General features: G+C 38.0%; 1 protein-coding gene across 6 annotated transcripts in view; it reads right to left on the bottom strand.

Annotated features, from left to right (window-relative positions):
• Positions 1-981: 981 nt before the first annotated feature.
• NPAS3 (neuronal PAS domain protein 3) overlaps positions 982-24,194 on the bottom strand; it is a gene marked incomplete at its 5' end in the record, with an annotated part of 598,664 nt that continues 575,451 nt past the window's right edge. For 5 of the 6 annotated variants that reach the window (XM_082282977.1, XM_082282979.1, XM_082282980.1 and 2 more), the window contains 4 exons: positions 982-2,385; positions 5,259-5,386; positions 8,491-8,638; positions 22,071-22,177. In XM_082282977.1, the coding sequence (XP_082139103.1) occupies positions 1,076-2,385; positions 5,259-5,386; positions 8,491-8,638; positions 22,071-22,177 (1,693 nt within the window). In that variant the 3' untranslated portion in view covers positions 982-1,075. The remainder of the gene's footprint in view (positions 2,386-5,258; positions 5,387-8,490; positions 8,639-22,070; positions 22,178-24,194) is intronic. The other variant, XM_082282978.1, reaches the window with a different exon arrangement.

Here is a 24,194-nt window from a genome sequence, read left to right as displayed (position 1 = left end):
TTCCCTCTATAATATTAAATGAAAAACAAAATAAAACATGTTAAATAGTTCTTCTGGTTTTTTTTTCTTTTTACTCTGAAGTGTTATTTGATGTTGTAAAATTAGACTCAGTTACACTGAGAAAAGAATAAAGCAAAACAATATGCACCTAAGAAACTGCTCCTCCCGTCAATTAAATTGAGTTTTTTGTTTTTAAGCACTTTTTGAAAAAGGCTTCCTGACCCATTTAAATTTGATGTGAGGCTATGCTTGTTAGTTTGGAGGTAACAAATTTTAAGTCCTGCAGCAAATGTTAATGAGGGCTTTTGTCTTAACTAACCAAGGAGACTGCAGCACCCCACTACAAACCAGTACGGAACACATTCTTTCCAAAAAACCCAGCCCACAAGCTGCATATTGTATGAAGACATTACAGATTAATAAATGATAGCACCATGGTTTTAGAAATTAAGTTAAAGTTTCAGTAATTAACATTTAGTCCAACTTTTTAACATTCTAGTCACAGGCCAGAAATTAACTTTTTAAGAACCCAAATTATTTTATGTGCAAGTAAGAAAATCTTAACCATAAAAAGAGAATTAAACTCTGCATAAAATTCTAAAATACTATCCCCTATTTTAAAGGAATTAGGAACAAAACCCCCTTTTCATTTGACTTAGTCAAACAGGGCACATTGTTTATGCTTGTCTCTTTTAATCTTGATCATATCAAGATCATTTTGAAGTAAAACCAATGGTTGTCACTTTAAAATCTCTTTACCACAACACTGAGTATTCTATGGCAGAGGCATACACATATTAAAGGCATCTTAATAAAGATGCAAAGGAAAAAACACACATCTTAGAAGAAGACAAAATGGCAGGCAACTGGTACTTCGACTCTTTGAAGGCAAAAATAAAAAAATATCTTTACATTAAAGAATAAGTCAAGTTAAAGAGAAAGGGAATGAAATGGGGCCATCATATTGAGATAATAAGCTGACCTGCTCAAATTCAAAGTGCTAGAATTAAAGGTCTAAATTAAAACATAGTCTATGCCTCAGAGTATAACACTGAACACAGTATGTGGTCATATTTCAATCCTCTTTCCGTTCCAGAGTCTGTGTAGTGTGAATGCCATTGCTGTACACAGGAAATGGAAGAGTGGAAAAAAGTCCTTCGGCAGTTGTGAACACATTCCCTGCAGGCATTTGGGTCAGACTGGCCCCGCTCACAGCACTTCCAAATGGTCCCGACATATTGAGTCGGTGAACGTGGTGGTAGAGCATTTCCATCGGTGTTTTAGGATCCAGACCAAAGCTGGGGCTGTTAACATCAACAAAGTTAACAGCATGGGTATTGGGGAGGAGGTTGCCCTGCATGGCTAAGGTAACTTCAGCTGGAGCATACCGAATAGTGCCAGTGGTGTAGACCCTCTGAGCAGCAGTGCTGGTCGCAGCAAGGGTTCCCGTTACCCTGTGAACCAAAGGAAGCACCACATTGCCTGCTTGTAACCTCTGAAGGGCTTCCAGGTCCCCAGTGTACAACAAAGAGTTGGAAGTTGTGGGACCTCCTGGATGTTTGTCCCTTGGAGATGCTGAAAGTGGGGGTGACAAAGGGTCAGATGACACTGGAGCCAAGGCCGAGTTGGATGAGGTGCTGAACTGAGTTTTACGGCTGGCAGTATTTTCAGTCCCCGGTGGGGTGAGAACAGAGTCTGGAATGGAGACATGTAAACTACTGCTGGCTTGGGGGGAAGGGAAGTGCTCGGAACTGGGGGGCTTGGTCATACTGTAGGGTGATTCATTCCTTGAGATTTCCCTGTTGGGTGGGTAATTCCAAATACTGCTATCATTATCAAAATTGATAGGTTCTGAGATTTCTGTTTTAATTTTGAGCACTGAGGCACTGTTTGGTGACGAGAGCAGCTGGGGCTGGTCCACCAAAGCTGAGTCAAGTCCATTTGGACTTGAGGTGCTTGACAGCCTTCTCCGGGTCATGCTGCCTCCCTTTTGCTTTTTTCTCCTCTTCTTCCTCTTCTGATGTTTGCTGGAAGACTGGGCATTTACTTCACCTGCACTGTCTGAGTCCTTGGCACTGTCGGAGGTCAGCGATTCACAGTTCTGCAACCGCAAGTCTGACTCACTCTCAACATAGCGCTCCACCTTGATCTGCATAGAGCCAAGAGTGCCAAAACTGTCCTCAGGGGCCTTTTGATTCTCGAAGTCTGAGTTTTCAAAGCTGTCATCACTGTCCCTGCTGTCCTGGTTGCTGGAGCTGTTCCCATCATCATTACAGTTCATTTCATTATCTGACTGATTTCCTGACTTTTTCCTGTCGGATTCAGGGTCTTCACTGTTTTCTGACTGGTTTCCTTTCTCATCTGACTTTGAGTTCTCATTGTCCTCTGGAGCAAAATGAAAGTGAAACAAACCATTAGCAATAGGAACATAGTAGTATAATCCAAGTCCAGATTTCTACCTACCAATGAGATTGGATTTGCTTTACACTTTTTTGGCAAAAGACGTTCTCTTCTGTAGAGCTGCATTTTTTTCAGGGTTGTGTTGGGAGAGTTTTGCTCACCGTGAATGTCTCTGACTCAGGACTGTTAATGCACTAGAAGCCTATGCTACATGGCTGCACCTCGACTGAGGGAGACTTTTAATCTGTTCACTGGACAAGAATCACGTTGACAGCTGTGAGCACAATGGCATTGTAGCTGTGCCATCCAAAGAGGACTCAGTGAACAATCCTATTATCACTGTTATGTTTTGGTGACTGTTCTTTCACATCCATGTTCTCCTACAGTGGGTAGGTGTCTAGGTATAGCACTATTTACTAATGAAGATTCTAGTACTCTCATCTCAATTCCCTCTGACCACTGCCACTTTTGAAGTGCCATAGAGTCTCTGGCTGCAGTGGAATTACTGCTGATTTCCTCCTGCATGAGAGGAGCAGCAAGTCATATGTGTATAAATCTGAACGAATGAATAAACCAGTTAAAATGAATGAATAAACCAGTTTATTGTTAAAACAATTTTGTTATGTTGCTAGACTGTCTTCTCATGGTCTCCTAAAGTACAATGAATATAAAAAAATACAGAAAAAATAATCAGCCAATGAATTAAATTCTTGATTGATCCAATTCATCTAAGGACCATTGAAAATAGCACAGCTACAGCACTGAGAAGCTGTCACTCTTCTTGCCTGAATTCATTTAATTATAATTCTAATATGGGTGAGATAAACACTCTAACCCACTGGACTCAGAGAGCCAAAGCAGCTTTGAGACTGAATATGCTCCATTATCACACTATGTTTGAAAGGGTCACGAAAGGTTTCAGGAAACCCTGTCCTTTACAGACCAGCCAGAAATCTTTTGTTGCCTAATAAAAGATGTTTTTCACTCATCAGAGCCAAGTACTACCCTTTTCAATATACTAGTTTTAGGGAACAGGGGAAGGGCCAGTTTGCCTCTAAAGATATTGGTTCCTTCTGGAGCTAAGTCAATACCAAACAATTTCCCAGAAGTGCTGAAGGCGGGTTTGACAGGAAAGCTGCCTGAGCATTCAGGACACTGCACTTCACAAGTCACTTAGTGGGACTTTTGCTTGTGTTAGCAGCAGCAGAGAGACCCTTCCTTTTGAAAAATAAAACCTACAGAAGCTAAGTAGCAGTTGTAAACCCCTAAGTCTCATCCAGCTTTTTGTTCCACCTAGGACTGAATTTTTCCTACAATTTTTTTTTTCCTTTTTTCGAAGATGCTTTCTTTTAAGGCCATGGTTTCTAGCTGATGAAGAGTGGTCTTAGAGGGAGGTGGTCTAACGCTGCACAATATTTGCCTGGCATTATGTTAGAGCTTGAACTGAACTTGTAGGTTTCATGCAAAAGGCTGGTCCAATTTCAGGTCCTTTGGCATTTCTATTTAATTCCTTTGTAATAAACAAGCCCCTAAGTCTTCTGTTTTCCAAGACTCACAGACATCTCCTTCTGAGATGTCGATATCTGTGCACCTTTGGAATGCTGTCTTGCTCTGCGTCAGCTTTAGAAGTCATGAATGTACGTGTACTTCTCACGTTCTCACCTGGAGAAACTTCCAGTGCATATGGGAAATGCAAACTGTTCTCCACATATGTGTTATTTGGCTATTTAGAAACAAGACAGCATAAAGGAAGCACTGGGAATGGATGAAGAGATTCCCAATGACAGTGGTCAGCAAGCCTGCACATTGACGTAAACCATCAAACCAAGCTGTCAAAGGAGAACAAATAAAAGCAAAAGATGAAAGAGAACAGCAATATCATGGAATATTAAGGCCTGATCCTCTTCTTGCTTTTTCTTGATTTATATCACTGTGATCCATTTTCTCCAGAGTGTTTTTGGTTGTTATCATAGACATGAGAGAAAAATCATCCATCCATCCATCCATCCATCCATCCATCCATCCATCCATCCATCCATCCATCCATCCATCTATCTATCTATCTATCTATCTATCTATCTATCTATCTAATTAATCTATCTATCCATCCATCCATCCATCCATCTATCTTGCATATGACAACTGAGTAACATCATTACTTCTCCGGCACCAGGAAAGCACACTTTTTTCAAGGCCAGATGATTTGCACCTGTGCCTAGGTAATCACTATTAAAACTAACATGGAATGTGTGAACCATCTGTGCCCTGGACCATCTGCACAGATGTAGGACTAATTTACACATAGAGCTTGACAAGTACACTCAGCTTTTGAAAACCAGCTGAAGTCCCAGACTCAAAGAGCTTAGAAACAAGTTCTTGAACCCACATCTTTTAATTTAATATAACTTTTAACCCAAGAAAACTCTCAAATTTTTCAATCTTCACTGCCCCCTAGTGAGACTCTTCAAGAATGTATTTTTACAGGAAAAAGAGTCATAAAGATTGACAGTAGAGACCTGTCTGCAGCATGTCTGCTTACTTTGGAAAGAGAAGAACTAGAATTTTATCCAACAGTTGCAATCCCAAGTCCTCTGCACAAGGCACAATACCTGTTCATAAGCACAGCTGGGAAATCAAATATTTAGTTTGGTGCTATGTAGACAAGAATGCATGGAGAAAGTGAAGAGAAATTCTGAGGGAATGGAAATGCTGTCATTAAAAGATTTTGCTAGTGTTTTTCAATTTAATATGATTTTAAAAATTTGTTATAATGGAAAAATACTTGAGAAGTAAAAGCAGCTGGAAAGCTGACTGTGGAGCTGTCATGATATGAACCTCTTGTGGGGGTAAAGGCACACCATGTGTGTTACCTGAGTTGTCCTTTGAGTCCGATTCAGAGTCAGAGGTCTCCGAGGATTCTGAGGTTTTCTCTGGCAGATGAGGAAGCTGTGCAATATCCATTGGAGTGTCCTTGTACTCTGGGTTACTGAAGAGGATACAGCAAATATAAACACAATTGGATGGTTTGCAGTTTCATGATTTTTTCCTCTTTTCATATCAAAGTTCAGGAACAAAGAACATAAATAGGAAGAACAGCAGAGTAAACACAGAAACATATATTTTTGGCTCCTCAGAGCTTCACAGCAGGAATTTTGTGAAGGTTTATTTTAATACTGCCGTCAAATACTTTTATTGACCTTGTTTGATTCTAGTGAAGTTTTAGAGCTTTCAAGGTGTCCTTACTGAAGTGGGACATCATGGCTTGTGTGATATCTAGAAGTAAAGCTACACTGTGTAATCATCCAACAACAAAATATCTTGATTTCAATCCCATTACTGTGCCTGGGAGGACAGAGAAGGGGTTTTAACTTTTCCAATCTGTTTCTCGCCCACTGGCAGTGTCTATTAGAGTTACCTCTGTAAAATGTTCTCTATCAACCTTGCCAGAGTCCTTTCAATACCTGTTTTTCTCAACATCCCAGTTTTCCACACTTTAATCAAGCATATCATACATAAAGTTATTAAGAAGGTGCTCAGCTAGGGCTAAAGGAAGTGACCACTGCTCCAAAGAATCTGGCCAAAAATTGGATGAAATAGGTTATATATTTTTTAAACACTGCACACATACATCCACATCAGCAAGAAACCAAAAACAACCTCTCTAACTATATGACAGATGCACATGTGCATGTTAAGATGCATATGTTAGGGATAAAGAACTGTCAACACACCCATTATAATCATATCTTCATCTGCTCATGTGGTGCTCACCTGTGACTTGTTAGCAATGAACATGACTGCAATCTAAAAAAGCTATACTGCCAGAGAAATGGAAGAAAACCCCTACAACACCATGCTTTTGCTTGGTTTGTACCTTTCAAAATGTGTTCCTTTCCTAAATCCATGCAAATGCAGAGGAACAGACATAGCTAAACATAACTGGCATAGGAATATTAAAAATAACAAAGTCTTTAATAATTTTTGAATAGGTGAGCATTTCCATGCAGTTCAAATTCAAGTCTGGAAAATCCACAGTCCTGCATATGAGGCAGCACTGGGGGTGCCTGACACACTACCACAATGACAGTGTGCTGATATTCAGCCTCTTAGATTGTACTGTGAAAACTCAGAATTCACACAGATCACACTGAGATACCATCTTACGATTATCATCTTTATGGCTTTGTCCTGACAAAGTGACTTTGTTCTGTTGCATCCCAGGGCAGTCCCCAAACTTGCCCCCTCCAAGCAAAAGATGTTTGAGGGCTTTCACACTGTGAATAACAGGTTGCTAGAACAAGAACAGCATTAATCCTCCCTGTCACTATAATTAGTCTATCCTTTTACAGACAGCTGAATCATACTTTCTAATGCATGGAAATGTATACAGACCAGTACTCCTGCTACGGGTAGACCTAATTATGCCTTGATCTGTTATTAAAATATTATTTGGACATTTGGATCTTTTGTGGATTCCAGTACAAGGAGAAATCCAATTTGAAAATACAAATTCAGTGAGGATGTTAATATTTCTCTAACAGACTGCTGAGTGGAATACAGCAGAAAAGTCAGGTTCTGGGAGGTGACCTGGGGAAGACCACGCTGCTTTTCTTTTTTTTTTTTGTTAGGTATATTCTGCTTGTAGAGAAAATTATTTTGTGGGATGTTTGTGGACTAGGTTCACCTATTGTCTGGAAAGTAGCAAAGGGGACAGAGACAGCTGTTCATAATTCTTATGGACCACTTTTACAGCTAGAGCTGGGAAATATGAGAACATTTCAGGGCATTTTGAAGCCCTGTTAAGGACTGGGGCAGTGAAGCTGTATTTCCAGTTCAGAATTGTCAGCCTTAAGCTGATCTCCTGAAATGCTGCATTCTGCCTAACACTTGCAAAAAAGAGACAAGAAAGTAGCAGGATAAGGATATATTCAGAAAAGTCTGTGCTCAATCATATCAGGCCAGAAACACGCAAGTCCCAGTGAAAACTCTGCTGCTGTGGAAGGTTTCCCACAGTACCCCTTCAATGCTCTCCTGCCAGGGGTTGCTTCCTTCTCTTCCCCAAAAGGGGAATCAAAAGCATTTCAGCATGCAAGTTTAGGCAGGCACAGTCTCTTCAGGCCCTGCTGGACTTGGCATAATAAGTCACAATCTAACCCCTAGACATCACTTTGAACTCTCATGGCATCAAAGGGAATGTAACAAACCATGACAAGCAACTTAAAAGGAGAACATGCCAGAAAATGACAATTGCATTACATGACAATCTCAAGGTTTCAAATTTTATTTGTTTGTTTGTTCTGCTTTGGAATGAAACAGAAAATCTCCCAATCTTATTGAACATTTTCACAAAACAGAATGCATTGAAAGGTATTTTCAGATGAGAAAGGTCAGGTTTATAATTTACTGTCTCTCAGTGACTGTTGGTTTTCCCTTGAGCTCCGAAACCAGTCCTTTAAAAATACTTTGGTAAAACAGAATTTCTCAGGGAACAGCCTTTCATTCAAGCCATCACTACTATTTCTGTTTAAAATAGTTCTAATAGCTTAAAATAGTACTTTATAATACTTTAATTTTTAAATCCTATTTTGCATTTTTCAGTGTGAATATTATTTGATGCTTATAGGAACAACAAAGTAGTTTGAGCCTTTTTTGTCCTGAGAAAGTTCCTCTCTCTGGAGTGAACTGGCAAATGCCTTTCAGAGACAACTTTTTTTTTTTGCATACCAGCATTTTGCTTCCCTGCATTTTTAATATCTAAGTAAAACTGTGCCGAACAATTCACACCAGATTTTATAACACAACTACTGAAAGTTGGTGTGGATAATTTTTGTCTTTGAGCTCAGGTTGAGAGGATTTCAGGGCATGCAATAAAATGGTGGAGGGTTTATCTCAAGACTAAGGTGTAAAATTAATTCAAGAATATTCTCATGTGCTGAGACACAACAGATGCCTCAATAACTATAACAAAATGGCATGGCTTTTGAGGTGGACTATATGAAAAGTTCTTCTTAACTTTCTCTAGACTTCTCACCAACAGAGACAAGCAACAGAGACAGCAGTTCAGGCAAGAGAAGTGAGTGGAAGACCTACCTAAGGAGGTAATTGACCCAAATGATATTCTTCTCGCTTGCGTTCTTGGCGTTGACAGCTATGGTTGCACTAGATTGTATCCAGATATAACCTCCATTCTTCTGCATCCAGCGGTAATACTTTGTTACACATTGACCCTTATTCAGCACTGACAGGAAAACACAAACAAAACAGAAGCAAGATACAGCACATGTTAGAATTGTGGCAAGATGATCCTCATTGTACAGCATGTCACAGGTATAAGCAGAAGATGGCTTCCTTTGGATTTAATACCAGTGAGATAAAAAACAGGATCTGAAGTTCAGTATAACTAGCTATGTGTTTTACAAGTTTTTAAAGTATAATTTTATTCTGCTTTTGGAAACTCTAGTGGAAGAAGAAAAGTAAAAAAACCATACAAATCTCTATGGTTCACGGAATACTTATTGCTGTGTGGACATTTCCAATGCACTCAATGTCAAACTGTAAAAAAAGAAAAGGAAAAAAAGAGGCAAATTTATATGTGATTTATTCATAGCTCCTAGGTAGACCTCTTTGAGATTCTGGATATTTGAAAGGTTTGGGAAGATACTCTACCCCTGCTGCTTTGATCATTTCTCCTTATTGCAGGCGATATCAACCACTGAACTTATACATCTGTTTCTTTGATCTTGTCAAACAGAATTTACAGTTCTCAGATGAACCAAATCTCCACTGGTCAGTGGGGGAAAAGTCTTTGGAGAATTTACTTTCTACCAGAGCAAAGTAAATCCACCAACAGGCTGAGAAAGAGGCCTAAGGGAGGCACAGAATGGCTTGGTTAGAGCCAAAGAGTGACAGATCTCTCCGATGTTTGATATATGCTAGGAAACAGAGAAAGAAGTAAAAGCAATCAGTAATGCGAAACGGTGCTATTAAATGCTCACAGCAAGATGGCTTAAAAATACAGATGTTTAAAGTAATACTTCAGCCAAAATATTGCCAAGTTGAAACGGATTTGTTTTGTATCTGATTCTTCAGTGTCAGGAGAAGGGAATGAAATGCAAATCTTTCAGTGGAGGGGAGCAGCATGCGCTTATAAAACCCATAAACCACACAAAATCTGGGCACGGTTGTTGCTGGCCTCCCTGCATTCCTCACTATTCCCACAAAGCTTTGTGCACTAGAGGGCAGTGTGCCTTCACATTCACCGCCTGCTTTTGTCATGTCCTTGTCTCCGTCTGCTAAAATGAAAAACCTCTAACTGCTGTAATAAATTTGGCTAAATTAGCTGCTAAATGGTTATCTCAAGTAATATGTATTTGCATTAATCATCTTGCTCTAAACCAGAACAAGCCAGAGTCCTAAAGACGTAGTAAATTCATATTGTCCATTTAATTACGGCTAATAAGTGCTTCATATACAATAGTTTCATGAAGTACACTTTCTTTTTTTTTCTTTCTTTCTTTTTTTTTTTTTTTTTTTTTTTTAGAGTGAAAAGAAAAAAGTCACTTTGGAAAAGAATAAGTATTTAAGGCAGTTAAAGTTCATACCATAAATGTGACAGATGACACTTTGGAGCTTTCAAGTTAACCAAATGTCTGTACCCTAATTATATGTATGAATGTATCTATATCTAAACCCGTGTGCAGCAGATATCTACAGAAAAAGATGTTTACAAAGGCAGCCATACAAACAGTGACGTTTCCTTACCTTGGAGGTATCCCTCAATCCCCACAGCAATTTTTCAACTACTAGAGAAAAATATGCATGTAAAATAGTGCAGTGTAAAGTGAATGTGAAGTGCAAGTTATGTTCAGCTCTAATATAAACAAATATTTGTATCTGGGTCTTGCTGTTCTTCAGCAGCCTCTAGTGAACTAAGTTTGTTTCTAGCAGACATCAATATTTCCCTAAATTTTTACTTTTTGTATTTCAAGCTCTAAATATTCCACTGTGATCATCCATTGTCTTCAAAACCTCATTATACAGCAGAATAAATATAAAATATGAACAACTGACTACCCAGCATTTCTGTCAAACCAATGTTGTAAGCCACTTTAGAAAACAATCTCACATAAATTAGCCTAACTTTATCAGTTATGAAGAACAAGGGAAGAAAAGCACTGCTGTAAGTTTTGATTATGGTAGGCATTTCCATTTCAGTGAAATAGGACATTCAAAATACTCTGCTTACAGCTGAGTGTAAAACTGATGTGCACACAAGTGTGGAGTGATACTCTCTCTCTTCTGGAAACATGAATACCCAGAGTTGTGTGCAGGAACTAGTAAAATCTATCTGCACTTGCACCTACTAAATACACCACTGTCTTCCTTGGAACAGGTTTTCTCTAGGGAGTTTACCATGCTACACAGATGCCAAAGGACAACTGTCCACATACACATTTGAAAATCAAAGTACCAGGTGAGTCACTAGCCAGTGGCTGAAGGGCACACTGCAGTTCTGCATAGTGATAGCTATAAGGACTCAGATTCTCCAGCTCTTTTGGTCATCCTAGACAAGTCCTTCAACCCTCAGTAACTTTTATATTGGTTGTTGCACCACTGGAAAAGTCTGTGTCATGGACTGAACAGAGCATTCATTTCAGAACTATGGAAAGAGGAAAAGGTGCTTGCTTTCTCAAGAATGAAAATTCAGTGCATCAGAGCTATATACAAACCATCTACACTCAGAGTTCAGGCTCCCAAGTACAAAGAATACATCCAAAGAATGTCTGAAATGCTGTATTAAAAATGAACTTTCCATGAAGTTAATCTACCTGCAAATTTCCACTCTATTTTTGGCCAGCTCAGATATATTGCCAGATACACAGAATTTTCCTTGCTGCATCTGTCTAAAGCACATTTCATATAAGAGATTTGTGGACCAAGCTCTGAAGGAAGTCCCACGATTCAATATAAAAATTCTCTCTGTAAAGAGATTCTTTGGCAGGCAAGATGCACTGTGCTGCTAAATCTGGTTCTTACCTCTTTTGAGAGTGCACTAGGCACCCCTAAGTCAGTTCTGAAAATTCACAGTGTACCTTGGAAAGAAATTTCTCAATGTGATGAAAGAAAATAATGAAACAACATTTGAAATGTTTTCTAATTTAGAGTATTTTTTAACTGCTGGCATTGCCAACCTGCAACTTAGAAATTAGCTGAGAATTTTGAGGAAAAAAAGCAATTAGAAGGAAGCATCAGGGAGGGAAATCTATCCAGTTTATTGATAACCTAGTGTTACTGAGTAAAGCCCAGTTTAATTTTAAAGATCTTCAGTTTGAAGGTACAGAGAGTCCATTAATAAAGTTACTGATTTTGAGAAGAAATTAAAACAAGAGTCATTCCACTCTAAGCTCTGATTGTGAAGTTATGTTTTGTAACTAGCAACAAACCACGCATTTCAGTTTAGCATAAACTTCTGAAAATGTAATGCCATGTAGATTACATCTTGAATGTTTTCAGGCAAATCCCTCATTCACTGAGCAGTGAAAATAATTTTATATTTCTATTTGTGTTATGCATGGAGTACCCAGTGTGGTAGACAAGGTGAAACTTGTGACCACGTTGGTGGGATGGTGCCTGTGACAGGATTATGCAGGATTGGGTTATATAATTATATACAGATAAACACACACACACACACACATACATAAACCCTTTAATCAAAGGGACTAACTGAGGGTTAATGTTTTAAAATTGTTGACCTTTATGTCAGCTGTACAGATATATTCCCTAAAATGGTGGATGCTAAACCTGATTAAAATTTGCTGAAATGTTACCTAGTTCCTCAATTTGAATTCAGTGGTTAGCATGCAAGGAGTGCACAGTATGTCATGCGAAGAACTAAAAAACCTCACTTATTTCTCAAAGTATGAATATATTGCTGTGTACACAGTTCCCAACAGAGGGATTTCAGTTTTCCTTGGTAGCTTTGTGCACAGCAATATTCTTTTAGTGGTGGAATGAAGGAGGGGGAAAAAGAAGAAACAGTCAGTGTTCTTTGCAGGAACCTATTTCTGTTAGAAAATTAAAATAAATCAGTACAAGTTTGTCTTCAGAAATATGGTTACAAAAAGAAAAAGAACATAGTTTCTTCCTGTAAGGCTGCTCTGAGAAATCAAAGCCAAAGCTTCTAAATAGTGAGTTGTGTTTTAAAAGAAGGAAGTAGCTTAATTCAGTTTGAAGAGGAGATGAAGAAATTGTGTATCAAAAGCAGGCTTTTAGTAAAGTCTCTTACAAAAGGACATTTTACTCGTGTGCATATGCATTTAAAAGCTACACTATATTGCGTATTCAGGTAAGTATTGAGTAAATAGGAAATGATGAGATCATCTTACATATTCACACAGCTTCACAAAGAGGCTCTTTATAATTGGTGAAAATATTGAGGTTACATCTGCTGTGCTATTCACCCTTCTCCTTGAAATACCTTTATCAATGACTGGATGGTATTGATACTGAACTCCTCTTGTGATAAACTTATAAGAATATTTTTAATTTGCTGCATGAGGATGAAATTGCCATACTTAATACTACAGTCGGATACTTAGCTGCAGCCACAAGTACTCTTTCTACATTCACAAAACTGGCAGACGAAACATGAAAAGGAATACTGACTCTTTAATCTCCACTTCTCCACCTAAGGCCCAAGGCAAGCTGACAGGGTAACTTCGTTCTGGAAACAGAGGGGTTTTTATTTTTTTAATTCTGGATTACATTTTCGTCTGCTTTTGAAAACTGTGGGCTATAGGGGAATGAACCTGGCATAGACTTAAAACAAGAACAAGTTTCTTTATCTGAAAAGTTACAGTCCTTGATGCTTACAGGAAGGTCATTTTCAAAACCCACAGGAAAAATAGCATCAGAGCCAGAAAGAGTGCATTAAGTGCCTTATTTGCTTGTAACAGAGACAGTTTTCCATTTATAACAGCTCTGAGGATCAAGTGAGTCTTTGATGTTGTAAGGACTTTCCTATAGATTTTGCAATTAGTGAGCTAGATGTTTTAAATAGTGGGTATTCACAAATTGGATTTTAGCAATGAAAAATATTTAGCAATGTTAAATGATGCTTGCTACAGAATTAGGAGCTAGATGATAGGAGGCTTGTAGACATTCAGTGGGGAATCATACGTCAACTACGTAATTCTCTGCAAACACTTCTATTTTGGATCCACTACATGGGGTAGAGTGAGGAGGAGGGGACTTAAGCCTGGACAGTGTGAAAATGCATTGTCTACCTACCAGGCCAAAAGCAAGGCCAACAGCAGATTGCTTGGAAAAGTATGCCACCTTCCCTTCACAAGAGTCCCTGTGGGTCATACTGCTCTACCTCTCTTTGTTGCACACAATTCCTTACCAGCCCTGTCTTACTGTACCTCAACAGAGTTCTTTTAAGAAAAATACAAAGTTGATAACTGTTTTAAGAAAATACTGGTTCTGTGAGGCTTTAGAAAGCTGCATTTTTACTCACAGCATATGACCAGAGAAAGCCCTGAGTGGTGGACAGAGAACATCTTTTTTTAGCATAGGGTAGAATGCAATCTATTGTGTCAATACCACTGACTGAGACCTGGCTGCTACCCTGATATGAATATCAGACAGTAATAGTTTCTGGTTTATAAACATAAATTCATCTTTTCCTACTATAAGCAGGAAGTAGCAGATCAGGTTCATGAAAGAAAACTGTGCCTCACTGATAGCCAAACCCCCACCTAACTACTTCATTCACCTGGGATATTCTTTTAAGCATCTACAGTCACTCTAAAAATGCTAAGTATGGCAATTGATTCATTGCTTACTTTGCAATATGAAATACTGCTTAATCTTCCAGTGTAGGGATGTTACATACACAAATATGTGATAAATTAGGCAAAATTAAGTATCAACTACCTCGCAGAAAAAAAAAAAAAAAGCCTTGATCAAGCATTTAGAAACATTTGAAACCTTAAGAATGTTTAAAAACTAAGCAATACTTTTCCTGCCTCTTTGCAGAAAAGCAAATATTAAAAGTGGTCTGAGTCAAAGTGTTAAAAAATGTGGATTCATATTAGGATCAAAGATTGTAACTTGTCAAATACAGTGAGGAAAGCCTTGCATGCTGCATGTGCAAATTATCTCGGATTGGGACCAGGAAGATGTTTTGTTTAAAATCAATCCTATTTTATCAGTTTATATGACATCAGTTCACAGCAGCAGTGCAAATTTACTAAAACCAAAGACACAAAAATAGTTTTTCCCAGTACTATGGAAATAATCTGCTCCTACTTGAACAACAGAGGAACTTTTCTTCCCCTCTCCTTTTGGTAATTATTATAACATACCATTTTCCCATGGCCTAATATTTGAAATGACAACTTTATAATTATGCATAACCATGAATATTAACAAGACTATATAATTCTAGGTAAGATGTTTATTTCAAAACATTGTGTAGGTATTGATCAAATGAAATGCAATGTATTGCTAAATGCACTATTCAATGCAAGCTTATGGCATGCATATCAGAAAACTTTTCTCTGGTTTCTATAGATAAAATTGATGCAAATAAAACTAACTGTATAAGTTTATTTTATGACAGACTGAATTGAAAAATGAACAGTAGATTTTTCTACCTAGGATTCTCTAGGCTTTCTTCTCTCTTTCTTAACTTTTTCTTTCCCTCATGATTTGTCTCTCTCCCCATGACTTCAATCCTGCCATAAAGTGAATGTCTTCTGCTAATATTGAAACGGTCGTTTAGAAACCCGAGCCTGCTTTGAACGCCAACTTCAGACAGAACTTCCATTATCATTAATGAACTCTCTGTTCAAACTGTAGCGGAAAATGAAATCCCAGATCCAAATTTTGCCCTTAGCTACTAAAACTCAACATCAGAGGAGAAATTTGGCCCTGCTTGCTCAAGAAACTTAAATCTGTCCTCCATCTCTCCACTAACATTAGTGTCCATCATATGACAACATATGTAAGATTAATGATTTTAGAATATAACCCTTTCCATGCCAAATGCATCTGCAGACTATACATAACTACATAGCCTAAAAATAGGAAAAGAGACTGAAGATTCATATAAGTAGGCTGGCAGCAATATTAATTTTATCTTTGAATTACCTAGGTTAAAGATGGTCTGTCTGTCTAAAGGGACAGAATCCCTTTAAACATTATTTCATTTCTGGGATAAGAGTCCCTGTTTGGGTGCTTGGGCTGAGTGAAATGAATGATTTCCTCAGGCTAATCTCTGGAGGAAAGGCATCCAGAGCGCAGTGTCATGGTGGTATGGCACAACCAAATGCTCATTAGGACTGAAAAACAAACATTAGGCATGTGCCAAAGTCCATGATCCTTTTTTGGCTTGTATGAAAATAAAAAAATATTTTCTTTTCATGCTTCCATTTCTTCAGGCTTCTCATCTCCTGCTCCCTCATCTTGCTGTATCACCACTATCTCCAGTTAAAAGGACTTAAGGGTGCCAGTGTCCAACATGGAAATCTTTGTAGGCCCATACTATGGACAGAGAGGAAGACTGTGCAAGTGGTCAGGCCAGCACTTCTGCAATACTTTGAAAACACCATACACTAGGCTGCCATCAGGATGCCAGTTGGGCTTAAACTAAGAAATAGCTAAACCCCTGACATTCCATCAGCCTAATTTAGGCTTTCTAGCGATGATAATAAACTTGTACAAACACAAGATTCATTTGTATATTTTAGCATTTTATTTCAGTCCCAGAATGTAAAACCTGACATTGGAAACAGTTTGATTTTTTTGGTCATTGAAGATATTAAGCACTACAAGAGCATTGAAATTTCGATCTGATTAGGATAAAAATTCCTCAGGATCAAAACACTTCTTTTTTTCCCCCTACAGTTTTACTAATTGTGAGCTACTTGACATTGCAGAGTTATTCCACAGCATGATAGCAAAATATGTGAAGTATTTTACTGTTAGAAATTATCAACCCATTCTATTTGTTTTTCATGTGTTTGAGGTTATTAAGAGAATAAAAAATTATAACTGATGTGCATAAGTTAAAAGGGTTAGTTCAACTACAGCTGGTAGGCTAAACCACTAAGCAATATTTTGTACAGCAATGGATTTTTTCTACTGAACATACATAAAAGAAACCATGAATATATAACTGATTTAAAAGCAGACTGAGGGGGTAATATTCCTTGAAAAATAGGGGAGCCATGAAAAAGGTGAATGTGGAATAGTTTATTTTCAGAAAGACTGGATTATTCTAACCACTGGAAACCAGATAAAGTAGATGAGAGGGAGTGCTACCAAACACACTCATCAGAGACCTTTGCTTTATGGGAAATGAACTGCCCTGGCTCAGTGTTCCTGAGGAATTGTATTTCTTATAGCTGTAAATCAAATCCTGAAGAAAGAGGATGATATTTTCTAAGCAATAGCTGACGATAACAGTATCTTTCTTGTCAGAGCCAGGTTTCTGAATTTAGACCTCAATTAGGATTCCAAAATGAAAAAGCACATATTATATACCAATACCAATTGGTATATACTTGTGACAGTGTTCTTGCAAACAATATATTAATTTTGAAATGATGGCACATTATCGTATATTTGCCCAAAAGTATATTCATATACTTCAGAGGTCTTGACTTTTACCCTTCCTTGCTGCTTTCTTAATGACCTTCATTGAACAGTAACATCAAGTATTTGATGTTCAATGAAGACCATTAACTTTTTACAATTAAATAGAAGATTATACTCCTACAGCATATGACATCCACTCATTCTTATCATGAAATGTACTTCCTAAAAAAGGGCTGCTACAGACTTTTGAATGAAAGCAGTGTCAAAAAGATGGAGGCACATATGCGCAACATCATACTCCCGAGAGCAGCAATTGCCCTTGCTGAGCTCTACAGACAATGCTAAGACCTGATACAACAGTTTTATGAATATGCCTGATTTCTGATGTTGATTAGACATCAAATGTATCCTTCTAGCTTTAAGATCAGGGATATTTTTCACCGATGTCATAAGAACAAGGGCAGTTCTACTCATGCAGGGACTCATAGCTTAGTGAAAGTATATGAACTGCCCTATGCTTGAGACGCAGTTCAGTCCTGCAATGCTTTTATGCAGTGTTAAGTAAATAGAGAGGATCCCATCACCTTACCCATTCTTACAAGTGATAAAGTAGAACTGGACCATGAGGGGTCTTTCTAGGGTTTTAGTTCTAGATGCATAACTATGAAACACAAAACATTCAATTACAACTCTCATGCCACATAACCTAATGAAGAGCTCTGTTACGCAGAGCTAGGATTAGAGACTCTATCTGTGCCAGGGTACAGCCAGACCTGTAATTTTTGAGGGTTTGGATTCAAACAAAAGTTGTTGCAGCTTAGCCAGTTTCTGTGTGTTATCTGAGCCAACAGCTGGGCCATGATGCTGGATATGTACGGGCTGTTAGACTAGAGAACATTTTAAATGTGATCTCTGTGAGAGAGGCTTGATCTATGGTAAGTGATATCTGTCATGATTCTACCAGCGATTTTTTCAACAAACATGGTGAAGTTGAACAAATGAGAAGTTTCCCAAGCTTCTGAAACCATGAAGCACTATAAAACAGGAAAGAGCTTAATAAGGTAAATTGTAACACCAAAAAATTGGTGGAGAGATTTGTGACAAAGCATGATCATTAAAAGTTTGAATGAAACAGGATAGAAACAACTGCCATGAACTTCTATTTCTGTTTGGAAAAAAATTATGTTTCAATAACTTATGTTATCATCCCATGTATTATGGTGTTGCTATAAATGCAGGTGTATGCACAGTTAGAGTCATTCCAAAGGCATCAAGGTATAACTAACATAAATCTCTTAATAGAAATTTTGACCCCTTTGAACCTAATGGAATTTTTGCTATTTACTTCATTTGGCTTGGAATTTTAGACCGTATAAAATTGCTTTTTTAGGGCATAACCCCCATGTCCATTAAAGCCAACGAAAGATTTTCCACTGACCATAACTGACCTTTCATTAGGGCAGTAGTTCCTTTACAAAAGCCTGTTGTCACTGCTATAGTCTTGCAGACCTTCTTCACAATTATACTTGTTATGGTCACATTCCTGAAACTGCTTTTGTCTTCTTTTATCTGAGATAGAGTTAACAAGGCCTGTTTTTCTAAGTTTCTAATGGGCTGCTATGATCTGAAGCCATCAACAGCCCTCTTGATTTTTTTTTCTTGTGTGATTTTGTACAACATTTTCTTCTTTGCTTGTTTTCCTCTTTGATGTCTTTGAATATCTTGGATATTCTTGGAGAAGGGAGGATGCAGTGGTCTTATTTATTCCTTATGATATGTTGTCAGTAAATGGGCAGAATAGTAGTTTTACCTGCATTTCTTTTACCCTTTAATCTACAATTGCAATTTGGGTTTCTTCTTGTTTTAATCACTAAAAATTATTTTATGTCCTGTAGAAATAAACCAAGATTTTTGGTTGCAATCTCCATCAAACACAACCTTTTCACTTTGCTGCTTTCTCAAGTCCTGCTTTGTTTTCTCACTAGTGCTTTCTATCCATTACTTTAGTTTCCAGCTCCTCTTCAAAACGTTGCACAATACTGCTTTTTTTTGGTTAGTTTGGTTTTTTCCATTGAGATCTCAAGCAATTATTTCCGATGTTGTACTGGTGAATATCCTGCATTCTCTGTTTTGTGGAACCGGTTCTACCGGATTTTACCTTCCACAGCCAGTGTTTGTCAGTTCATGAATTTTAGCTCTAATTTTATTTTTACCAAGCCAGGAGGATTTTATCTTTCTAGTTTGATTTGAATTTAATTTTCTAGGATTGACAAGTTGCTATGAAGTATTTCTGGGTTTTATAATTTTTTTCTCTTGGTTTCTATACAATTTTTTTTTGTCAAATGCTAGAAACCTGAACATCTCTCTGGGCAAAGATATGAACCACTTCGGCATCTGCAGAACTTACAGTTGGCAGATGTACTTCCCCAGTTATTCCCAAGACTAATTTAAACTTGAAGATCTTTCATAAAGAGCATGAGTTTGAACACGAAAAGACAAATGCAAAGTCCTGTATCTGGGATGGACTGATTCCCTGCTATGTTACAGGCTGGGGACTGACTGGCTGGGTTGTTGCTTTGTGAAAAGGGACCTTGGGAGTCCTGGTGGACACGATGCTAAGCATGAATCAGCAGGGCTGTAGTAAAAAGTGTACAGCCGGTAGAGCACAGAAAGCCATTATGCCACTTCACTCATCAGTCTTTAAATTGCATCTGGAATCTAATTTTAGGCTCCTACTATAGGAAATATATTGATAAACTTCAGTGAGCTCAGTAGAGGTCTGTCAAGACACCCAGGGGCTGGTGTACTTGCTCTGCGAGGAAAGGCTGTGGAACTGGGCTTGTTCAGCCTGAAGACAAGGTGACTTCAGGGGAACCTAGCAGCATATCTGCAAGCAGGATACTGCAAAGATGGAGCCATGAGCTGCACAATCAAAACAGGGAAATTCCAACTGGATAGGAAGAAAAAAAACCCAGGCCACTGTGAGGATAACTGACACTTATTAAGATAATTGGAACAGTTCACTCAGAGAAGTTGTGGAGAATCTGAAGTTTTTCAACATAAACTAGATAAAGTGCTGAAAATTTTGCTTTGAATTAAGGTTGATTCTGTTTTGAGCATTAGGTGGAACTAGATGATATCCCAGAGTTCCTTCCAACCTAAATGATTCTATGAGCATCTTGATCCTATGAGGCAAGGAAACAAATATACATAAAAGGTGTAACCAGCCCTGTCTATTGAACAAAACCAACTAGCCTAGCAAGAATAATTATGCTATAGCCACACAGCCAAGTTTGTGAACCCCACTGTGCTGGATATTGATAGCGGGAAAAATCTTTGTGTTTGTAAAGTTTGCAATCCAATCAGCTAAGCTGGACATACAGTGAGAGCAGGAACACAGAAAGTTGAAGTTACTTTCTGGAAGTCATTCCAGTCTTCAGGGTCTCCTGAGTCCTTGTCCAGTGCTTATACACTGGACCACACTGCACTCACACTCTCTGCATAGATCTTGAATTTTTCTGAAGATGAATGTTTCATAAAACATATCCTATTTCAGAGAGAAGTGGTCATTCAGAAGATTGAGATCTTTTTCAAATGGGATGTTCATCTATGCCAGGTGGTATGGTAAATCTGAGTCATAAATATCTTTTATTTCCTTGGTCAGATAGTGCAGTGAAAGTGCAACTTGTCATTTTTGACTTCCAGTTTCAAGAGCACCAAGTAAATTTCTGAATTTGTTCCTTCATTTCTCAGCAACTGACGTATTCTTCTGGATGTTAAATGCTCAAAATTTAAATGATACAAAATTACTTTGTTTATTCCTTTGGATAGTTGATTTAATTTTTTCTGCAGAAATACATCTAACCTGATCTTATGCCAAAAGCACTTCTGAAATCTTTATGCAGCCTAATACTGCTGTTGGCTGCCATATGTTAGCATAGAAGCTGTCCCTATTCTCCTGCTTTCCGGTCAGAGTTATCCTCCTATCTTCCCTTGCAGATCAAGCAAGGTAATTTGGGATGGAACATTTTTTACTGTCTTGTATTGTAGTCATATTGTTTTGTAAAATCTAATTAAATGTGGCTGCATTTGGGCTGCTGCCCTTTTATTAGTAAATGCTAGTAGGACATGATGCAGGGGGAGCAGAGTTAATTCAAATTTGTGAGTCTGAATTTAAGAAGCAGTTTGCAGATTGTCTTCTACATTAAGAAAACAGAAAACTCAATCATAAACGCAGTCAGTCACTGAAACTTCCAAAGAATTATCTGGCTTCACTGCAGGCACAGATAAATTGGAGATTACAGGCATAAGTCTTTTTTTGCACAAGGGTAAATCAGGAACCCCATCACTGTAGTCAACAGATCTCAACAAGAAAAGAATTAGGCCCTATGGCTTTTAATAAGAGGAATACAAAGAGTTTAATTACAAGGAATCAAGCTGAACCTCCCTTCCCCCATACACAGACATCGCACATGTTCTCTGGTAAGGTTTGTCTCTTGCAATGTTTCTGTACTTCTGTTATCCTTATCCTAATCAGATACTACTTGTGTGCATATAAGAGTGACTTGGACGCTGTAAGGATGGGGCCATTTAGGTATTAACACATGGGGTGGTTAAAGCACTAGTAGAGCTGTAGCTCAGTTCTGTATTGAAAAATCTGGTGAAATCCCAATTATGCTGCAGTTTTTGTCCTCCATGTTATGACTCAGAAAACCCCAAAACCCTCAAAGAGGAAGAGTTCCTATTCTGTGCCAGAGGGAGTTTCTCATGTAAGCAATACCTCTTTAAGGATTAAAATAATGCATGTAAATTAACAGCTGCTGGAAACTCTGGTAATGCAAATATAATGCTTTATTGCCACATATGTAAATAATCTTATATGTCTATAAAAAGGACTTGAAAATAAATCTTACAAAAATTATATTTAAGCCATCCTCTATGAAAACCTCTGACAAAAAAAAAAGCAGGTGCAAGATGAAGAGCCCAGTTGTGGAATATAAATACTAGTTTAGGAGCAATCAGCTGTTGTCCCAGATTATTTTGACAAAAATGGAAGTACTTACAGTCTAAGTGACTATGTCTGATGCCTTCCACATCTTCAGCATGAATGAAGTGGTAACATCTCTTTCCTACGATATCTACAGGGGTCAGATCCATGTAATCACTAATCCTAAAAAGGAAAAAGAACATACAGACTATAATTCAAGAAAGAAAAGAATAAAAGAATTGTCAAATGACTCAGAAAGTGAAATCTGCTAAAAAGTTTTTTCAGCATTATAGTTATTTGAATGGAATATCTGTACAAATGAGACAAGCCCTTAAAGGAATAAAATAAAGAATTTTTTTTAAGAAACCTGGAAATTATTTTATCCATTTAACTAAGTGGAAAATTAAATTCTAGTGCATATTCTCTGTGTAGCATAACACCAGGACAATATAATTCCATGAAATTGTAAAGCACTAGTGACAATCCAAAATCCTCATTAAAACACTAAGATGATTCAAGGTTACATAATAAAGTAGAAACATGTTATGTTTATACCAAATGATTAGAGACACATTTCATTTCAACAGATTGGTCTTCTATTGGGTATATTCATAAAAAAGCTCTTCAACCATTTCTTGGCACCAAGTCCAAACTGATATTTCAAGGGATATAATTTAAATGCTGAGACACACAGATGCCTCAGGGTGTTATCTTTTTTAGTCTAATTCTTTTGGGAGCTCAGCTTTCACTCTGGGCCCTTTCAACTGGGACTTTGTTGTTTATTGCACACAGAAACTTTAAAATCTATTCTGCAGACCTTTGTGTGCATGTGTCTCTGTGTGTGTGTCTGTGTGCTTGTGTCTGTGTACGCGTGCAAACCCTTATCGTGGAGCGTGTCAAGGTGTCAACGTCCTTAAACACAGTACAGAAATTAAAAAGAAAATTGGAAAACTTCTTGCTCACACAAGCATTTGAAACTAGGTCTATTTTCTAGACATAGAATAATTTTTTTAGGGTTTGAAATAATCTGCAATGATTGTGGTACATTCTGTGATAAGATCAGGGAGAGGAAATCCCACCCTGCCAGCCTGAATAGAAAGTGGCAATCTCCAGACAGGCCGCTGTCCTGTGGTCCTGTAAAACATACACATAGGCTTGTGTTTGATTGGTTTCACTGACTTAGAGGGCTGTTAACATGATTGAAATTTAAAGGCAGGTATATGGTACAGTGTTTTGCTGAATTTGCTGAAATTGTGCATACATTTGTAGGCTTGAGGCCTGCTACACAAGACTGTTTCTGCATATCTGAAGGAACTACTGACAACCACTGTCATGGCCAACCAGCTAAACCTCTTCCATGTAGTTATTTCCTTTTGGGCACATATTAGCAGATGTGGCATCACAGTCCACATTAAACTGGCTACTGTGTCTCCAAATGTCTCCAATCCTTAACAACTGATTCTGAAAACACAGACTGATGACGCACTCTAGCAGCAGTCTCTTCCATTTTGCTTTTAGTTATTTGTCACCATCTGAGATGGTTTGTCCTCTGCAGGTGCTTTTCTCACTCCACTGACTAATAAAGAAATCCTAGACTATTTTAGACTATATGGTGAAGTTTAGATGACACAAATCCTAGATTTGCAAAATAGATTAACATACTATGTTTTAGGCAACAAAATTTTACATTTGTATTTTACGCTCTCAAAGAAAAATATTAATTATTAGAAATAGCCAGTGTACTAGCTAACAGATCTTGTCTCAGAGGGAAGCTAACAGCTGGCTAGTTTGTGCACTGAGTGCAGGATTCTGAAGGAGATCTCTTCATTCAGAGGAAAGTAACAAAATGCACCCAAAGACTTGAGTAATGTCACTCCTGCTCACTGCTGTTGCAAGCAGGCAACCACTTGGAAAACTAGGAGTACTATTGATCTCACCCCTGCTGATCCAATGGTCCACTGTGAGCATTCATTTCAGTTAAGTGGCATGGCTTCTGCTCCATACTCCCTGCTGAAACTCCCTGCCAGTAACTCCCCATTGCTCCATAAATAGTGCTTACAGCTTGCCCAGCATGGATCCATTTTTCTCTGTTTTCATCAATGTTGTGCTTGCTTTACTGTGGCACCACAAAGAATTTCATAGCTGCCCGCAAGTGCCAGGAGTCAAGCTCATATATTCCGGATGGGATACTTATCTCCTT

This window comes from Coloeus monedula (assembly GCF_965178545.1).
Source record: "Coloeus monedula genome assembly, chromosome: 6".
Classification (NCBI taxonomy): domain Eukaryota; kingdom Metazoa; phylum Chordata; class Aves; order Passeriformes; family Corvidae; genus Coloeus; species Coloeus monedula.
Note: the sequence above shows the minus strand (reverse complement) of the source record. Positions and strands in the feature narration are given on the sequence as shown.